The sequence below is a fragment of the Sinocyclocheilus grahami genome, unplaced genomic scaffold, assembly GCF_001515645.1.
Source record: "Sinocyclocheilus grahami isolate Dianchi unplaced genomic scaffold, SAMN03320097.WGS_v1.1 scaffold562.1, whole genome shotgun sequence".
NCBI lineage: Eukaryota > Metazoa > Chordata > Actinopteri > Cypriniformes > Cyprinidae > Sinocyclocheilus > Sinocyclocheilus grahami.
Genome location: NW_015505741.1, coordinates 8,229 through 15,597, shown reverse-complemented (window position 1 = coordinate 15,597; position 7,369 = coordinate 8,229). Strand labels below are relative to the sequence as shown.

The window sequence follows — 7,369 nt, the reverse complement described above, 5'->3', positions numbered from 1 at the left end:
ATCAGTTTTGTATATTAGGGTTGTATGTTACACCTAATGTTGTTAAATGAATGTTTATTGCATTATTTCAGTTTCATGTGTGTTACCGTGATGGTGTTTAGTGTTTGTGTGAATGACGCTGAGCACCTTCTATATATGTTATTATTTAAAAGCTGCTTGTGATGGGCTTTGGTTCATCATGTGACTTTCTCATCACCTCCTGCATTTGGTGGTTATCAGTGTATTACAAAGCTACAAAACAGATTTCAGTACTTCAATAAGTTGGTATATTAACATTATATCAGGTAATGAAATTACGGTATTTAACTGCAAATTTAAGTCAAAACTGTAAAACCTAAAACGTTGCTACCGTATTTTTTACGGTAAAATTCCGGCAACCACAGCTACCGTTTTTTTACCGTAAATTTTACGGATTTTTTTTTTTTTTACAGTGTGGGGCTGGGCAGATACGTTTTGAATCATTGGTCTTGTTCATGAACCATCCCTTGCAAAATCAATCATGAACCATCAGAATATAAGGGAAAAATTCTAAACGGATACATTAAGCACAAATGCCCATTTGTAACTTAAATGTGCCAGTCTTTCGCTTCCAGTTATATTATCTGAACAAAAATGGTCCGTTATACCTCTTTATGTTGCAAACTGGCACTTATCACATTTTAATTTACTATCATAATCGAACACACTGGTTTGTAGCACAAATAATTTAGCCATTTACTGCACTATTCTTCTAGTTATTACCTATAGCAGCTAATGAATCTGAAATCTCACACATTCACACAAATAGTTCACTATATATAAAGGGGTGATTTCAGATTAAAAAATGTTTTCCCCCAGATTTGCATTTACTCACCACCACGTCGCTTCAAACCAAGAAGACTTTTAGTCATCTTCACAGCACAAAATTAAGATTTTTTTTTATATTCTCTGAGTATTCGTTGTCCATCCATTGAAAGTCTTGGTAATCAACATTTTTAAGATTCAAAATGTGCATAAAGATATTGTAAATGTAATCTATATGAATTGAGCGGTTTAATCCAAGTCTTCTGAAGAGACACAATTTCTTTAGATGAAAATATTTTAATTCAGAGCACATCAAATATGATTCCAGACACAGCTGGTGAATTAAATCAGAGAAGCAGATCAGTCTGGAATCATTCTATTTTTGTGAATCAAATCCAGTGTTGGTGGTAACGCATTACAAGTAACACAAGGTACATAATCCGATTACTTTTTACAAGTAACTAGGAAAGTAACACATTACTTTTAAATGTACAATGAAATATCCAAGTTACTTTTTCAAATAAGTAAAGCAAGTTACTTTATTTTCCCATTTATTCACTGACGGATGGATGGATCGTAATTGAAAGTGATAGTTCACCCAAAAATGAAAATTCTGTCATCATACATAAAACTGATTTTAATTACTTTAAAAGAATTGTGAAGTGGATTTAAAGGAATAGTTTACATAAGAATGGAAATTCTGACATCATCCTTCAAGTTGTTCCAAACAAGAATGACTGGCTTTCTTCCATTGAACATAAAAGGAGAAGTTTTTTACCATTCTGTTAAAATAAATGGGGACTGGAGTGAAAAAGTGAAAGCACAGAGTATCAAAATCCTATAATTTGTTTATGACGGATGGATCATAATTTAGGAATAGTTCACCCAAAAATTAAAATTCTATGTTCTTCTTTATGTCGAACACAAAAGAAGACATTTTGAGGATTGTTGGGAACCAAACAGTTGACGGTAGCCAGATTCCAGTTAATTTTTTTCCATACTATGGAAGTCAGTTGCTTCCAGCAACTGTTTTTTTACCAACATTGAACCTATGGCTTAACTTCCAAGATCTGATTGGCCTTTATGTACACTGTACTACCTTAGCATGCAGGTACATGAAAGGTAAGCGCTTTTCCCTTGTGCTGGCATATCTGCGCTGAGACCTGCCCACCAGGACAGCTGTATGGAAATGAGAGTGCTCGGACTGCACCATTAAGACAATAAGCCACCTAACACAGACGGCCCCCTGAAAGGGAGGAATAAAAATAACCTGAATGCTACCAATCGGAGACAAGAGGCCTGAAAAACACCAAGTTCCCTCCCTCTAAACACATGGTGTCTGAGGGACGAGGGAAAACCCTCTGTCGGTGAGCTTGTTTTCCTCTCTCTCTCTCTCTCGATGCACAGGCAGTGATATTTAACAAGGTTGTAAATAAGCAGCCCCGGGGCACTGCATTACAACAGCATACATGCACCCAAAAGTGTCAACAACAGAGGGTACACGCATCTCTGAACGAGCAATACGAATTTTCTGAACGAGATAAATCATAAAAAGTACAGAGCCCACCACCCACTCCTCTGCTGGAACGTGTTGGTGTGAGATCTAACATGCAGCAGATAGCACTAAGGTTACGCTGCTCTATTGATTGGACCGTAGCGCATGTTTCTTGCCGAAGAGGCTGGCTGAATCCTTTACTCATTGTCGGTAAAACTCGGGCGGGCTGGAGATCTTACTCGCTCTATAACCAGCGACGGTGGGCGGCAGCGAGAAGGACGGACACTGTCCATCTCTCTCTCTATCTGTAAATGGTTGCCAGGCAACACGGAGAGAGGTCTCCTCCTGTCCACTCGTGAGTAAACTCTACATAGACTTTCATGAATTTTTACGAGAGGTGATGAGGAAAATTAAATCCAAACTGGAATACGTTATAGTGATTCTCATTAAGACACTCAATCAACACTTCAGCATCAATTAGGGCTGTCAATCAATTTAATCAAATTAATTACATATGCAGATTAGTTAGTCAAAAGAATCTCATTTAATCACGAAAAATTAGCTGAGAAAAACGCCCAAATGAAGAGAATTCAAAGACAGTGACAGATGAGCAAATTACCTGAAGTCATCATTAGAAGTTAGAATATAGTATGATTAATGCTAAAAGTATGTATCCTGTCATGTACTCATTTCATGTCATTTTAAACCCATAAGGCTTTTTGTCATCTTTGCAACAAAAGTTAAAGATGTTTTGGTAACACTTTAGTTTAGGGACCAACTCTCACTTCTTAGCATGCATATAACAAGCATATTGTTCATTTATATAAAGCACATATTTATGACCGTATTTTAGATAATTTAATCCCACCACATACCTAAACTTAACTACCACCATATTAACTATTAATAAGCAGCTAATTAGGAGTTTGAGGCAAAAGTCAAGATTAATAGTGAGAATTGGACTTTAAAATAAAGTGTGACCAATATTTGTAATATTCTCTGAGCATTTGTTGTCCATCAATTAAAAGTAATCAAATGAACATTTTCAAGACCTCGTCAAACTGAGAGGTTTAATGAAGTCTTCCAAAGAGACACAATTGCTATACATGAAAAATATATTTTAATCTAAGCACTGAACACAACAAACATGGTAAAAGCAAACACTAATATGTGCCTGATGGATAAAGAAAAACCTCATTGGTTCTTGTGATTGCATATTTGATGTGCTTTATATTTGTGTTTTTGTGTTCCGAAGATGAACAAAGGTCTTACAGGTTTGGAACAACATGAGGGTGAGTAATTAATGACAGATTTTGGGTGACGATATTATCGTGCTAATTTATGTTATTTACTTAGTTTCATCATTGCGAGAAAGTGAACCAACTTCATAAGGCTAAAAGCAACCTAATGTTTTTAATATGACTGAATTTGTATTTAACATGATAACAAATTAATAGAAACATCGTAAGTTACTAATTATAACGCTTAAATTTCCTCAGTTATTCAAAAAGCAGCTACAGAAAACGAGCAAACATTACATTACCAAAGAACATCATCACAAGCTCAGTCTAGCGCGAGTTTATGCACTTTAAAAACACTCCCGTTAAAATCAGCGAATTTACACTGTATGATGAATAAATCTCTTATACTTACATCGCACGTACATCTGCACTTTGTTGTTTATGAGGAGAGAATTCGCGAGTCAGAATTCAGTCAGCGCGCGCTGAGCAACAGAACTCCGCTGTTTCAGTGATGACTCATCTGAACGCATCTGATTGGCCATTGCACTCATAAGCTCAGCATAATCGTGTGTGATTGGTTAGAACGCGCAATACTGTAAAAATGCGGGAAAAGAAATATAATGCAACAAATAAGCCCTAATATTAATTAGATAATATTATTAGCCTAATAATAATAATAATAATAATAATAATAATGCTATCGTCAAAGGCATCAGCCACAGGCGATATCTCTGTCTATCGTCGATACACGATACTATCGTCTATAGGCACAACCCTAGTCAGGGTAGCGCCATATTTAATTTCTGACAGGAATGAAAACATAGCTGTGAGGGATAGAAGTACAGTGCATTCAATGCATTATTCATCTGACAAAACCTCTTTCCCAAAAATAAATTTCAGTAGACACAAACCAGTTTTGAAAGTTGTGTTTTGTGAAAATTACATGATTCTAGACCTTATACAGCGCACAAGCCATTCTAAAGACTGTACATTTACCCCTCACAGCCTTGTTTTTATCAGCATAAATTTCAATATGGCGTCTAACCTGGTCTACAGAAAGAGCTGAGGTGAACGGTCACTCTTCCTGCTTCTCCAGCAAGCAGGATGTGTGATGTACCTCTCAATCACAAAACCTCTGGAAAGCCTTTAATGATGCTTACATAATGAGGTCAGCCAGCAGACAAGCAACACATTCAGTCAATTTTTTTCAGGCCCTTGTGTGGAGTATGAAAAGGGACAAATATAAAAGGTCAAACACAAAATACAGCATTTACATCAACGCAAACAGCTTTGAAAGCCATTTCCAGTTCATAAATGCAGTTATGGGGGAGCCATTTCTGACATAATAAAGCATCTGAACTTACTCATGTAAGGCAAGGAGAAGGGCAGAAGAGACTCACGCTGGTTTGTTTACTCTTGGAAATAATTTTTGTGTTTTAGAAGGAGCAACAGACATGGGAAGAGTCATTCTGTAGCGATGCCTGAGTGGAGTGACCATCTGGCTGTGTGCACTGTGAGACACCCCAGCACTTAAGAGTGTCTTACACACATAAATATAGACATACACATACAGATATGGAGCCTGATATCATATTCCGCATCTCACAAAAATTGTCAAAAGACACATTCCAGTTCTCATCTCAAGTTCTCTGTGTAACAATTATGAAAATCCTTCAGTAGAAAACTTTTATGGTTCTATTTTGGGTAAATGAGCAGATGGAGGGCAGTGGACCATGAGCGCATGCGTCTGGCTGATGCCAAATAGAACATTATGTGGGTGTCTAGAGACGGCTGGATAGCTGTATAACACACAGCCTTCACACAGGGCTGCTGGAACGCTATAAGACTGCCAGAGGGGACAAAACAGGAGAAAGAGGTGCCCCTATTTGCGAACAGGTCAGACCACCCCCGCAGAGATGCAGAGATGTACAAATCTCAGCAAGCGGATAAGGTGAATATTTATTATTATCATCATTGTGAGTAGTAATAATAATAATAATAATAATAATATATAGTACTTTTTTAGACTTTATAATAATAATAAAAATGCATTAAAAAAATAAAAATAATAATAAATATCTAATAAATATTACTACTTCAACTATTATATGTATTATTATTATTAGTAGTATTATTATATTTAAGAAATCAAATTAAATTATTATTAATAATAATAATAATAATAATATGTGACCTGGACCACAAAACCAGTCATAAGGGTCGATTTTGTTGAATTAAAGCTGAATAAATAAGCTTTCCATTGATGACTGGTTTGTTAGGATAGGACAATATTTGGCTGAGATACAACTATTTGAAAATCTGGAATCTGCGGTTGCAAAAAAATCTAAATACTGAGAAAATCGCCTTTAAATCTGTCCAAACGAAATTCTTAGCAATGCATATTACTAATCAAAAATGAAGTTTTTATATATTTATGGTAGGAAATTTACAAAATATCTTCATGGAACATGATCTTTACTTAATATCCTAATGATTTTTGGCATAAAAGAAAATGTGATAATTTTGACCCATACAATGTATTGTTTGCTATTGCTACAAATATACCCCAGCGACTTATGACTGGTTTTGTGGTCCAGGGTCACATATTAAACATTATTATTATTATTATTATATTATCATGATCCACACATTAAAATCTTTTTTATTTTTATGTTGTATGCCTAGGTTCTCCAAAGGTGCACTGATATTTTCTGTCTTCAATTATTTCTACAATTGACCCTCTACAATTGATTTCTACGATCTGACCAATCATAACGCCGAATCTGTTATTTTTGCCCGTCAAACAAACTCGTCAAAAAAAGACAGGCGAGTAGATTACCTTTGGTGGACTTGAACAGGAAAAGTAGCGTGTATTAACGTCCTAAGTGTTTTATCAGACCATCCACATCACCTGCCTCTGCGGGGTTTTTCTTTGTTAAGAAGAAGGATGGAGGCCTCCGTCCTTGCATTGATTACCGAGGGCTCAATGACATCACTATAAAGTTTCGCTACCCCTTGCCCCTAGTCCCTGGAGCAGCTCCGAAAGGCAAGATATTTCACCAAGCTGGATCTGCGCAGCAATTATAACCTCATTCGCATCGATGAGGGTGTTATGCCGTTCGGCCTTGCCAACAGTCCTTCAGTGTTCCAGGCCTTCATCAATGATGGGTTCAGAGACATGTGAAATCGCTGGGTCATTGTTTACATTGACGACATCCTAATTTACTCAGAGTCGTATGAGGATCATGTCAAGCAGGTCTGGGCGGTCTTACAACGTCTCATCAACCACCAGCTATATGCCAAAGCCGAGAAGTGTGAGTTTCATCAGGAGACAGTATCATTCCTCGGATACGTGATCAGCTCAGGAGGGGTGGCCATGGACGACAAGAAGGTACGAGCCGTTATCGACTGGACTCTACCTGCCACATTAAAAGAACTACAACGCTTTCTAGGATTTGCCAACTTCTATCGAAGATTCATTCGTAACTTCAGCACAGTGGCAGCTCCCATGACTTCTATGACTAAGAAGGGTAGTCAGTGCCTCGAATGGTCCTCAGCAGCCCGTTCAGCCTTCCAGACGCTCAAGGAGAGATTTACAACCGCACCCATCTTGTACCATCCCGACCCAGAACGGGAGTTCATTGTGGAGGTGGACGCATCCAGCAGTTGCATTGGGGCAGTTCTCTCTCAACGACATGGTAACCCACCTAAGTTATACCCCTGCGCCTTTTATTCCCGCAAACTCAATTCCACCAAGCAGAATTACGATGTGGGCAACCGAGAACTTCTTGCAATGAAGGTCGCCTTTGAGGAGTGGCGTCACTGGCTCGAGGGAGCCAAACACCCCTTT

General features: G+C 37.5%; 1 protein-coding gene across 1 annotated transcript in view; it reads right to left on the bottom strand.

The window, feature by feature from the left end:
- Window positions 1–4,987, bottom strand: part of LOC107556247 (FERM domain-containing protein 5-like) — a 41,246-nt gene extending 36,259 nt beyond the window's left edge. Inside the window, exons 1-2 of the mRNA XM_016239314.1 lie at window positions 4,974–4,987; window positions 3,932–3,944 (exon numbers count right to left, since the gene is read on the bottom strand). Of these exons, the coding sequence (XP_016094800.1) occupies window positions 3,932–3,944; window positions 4,974–4,987 (27 nt within the window). The remainder of the gene's footprint in view (window positions 1–3,931; window positions 3,945–4,973) is intronic.
- Between the last annotated feature and the right edge of the window lie 2,382 nt (window positions 4,988–7,369).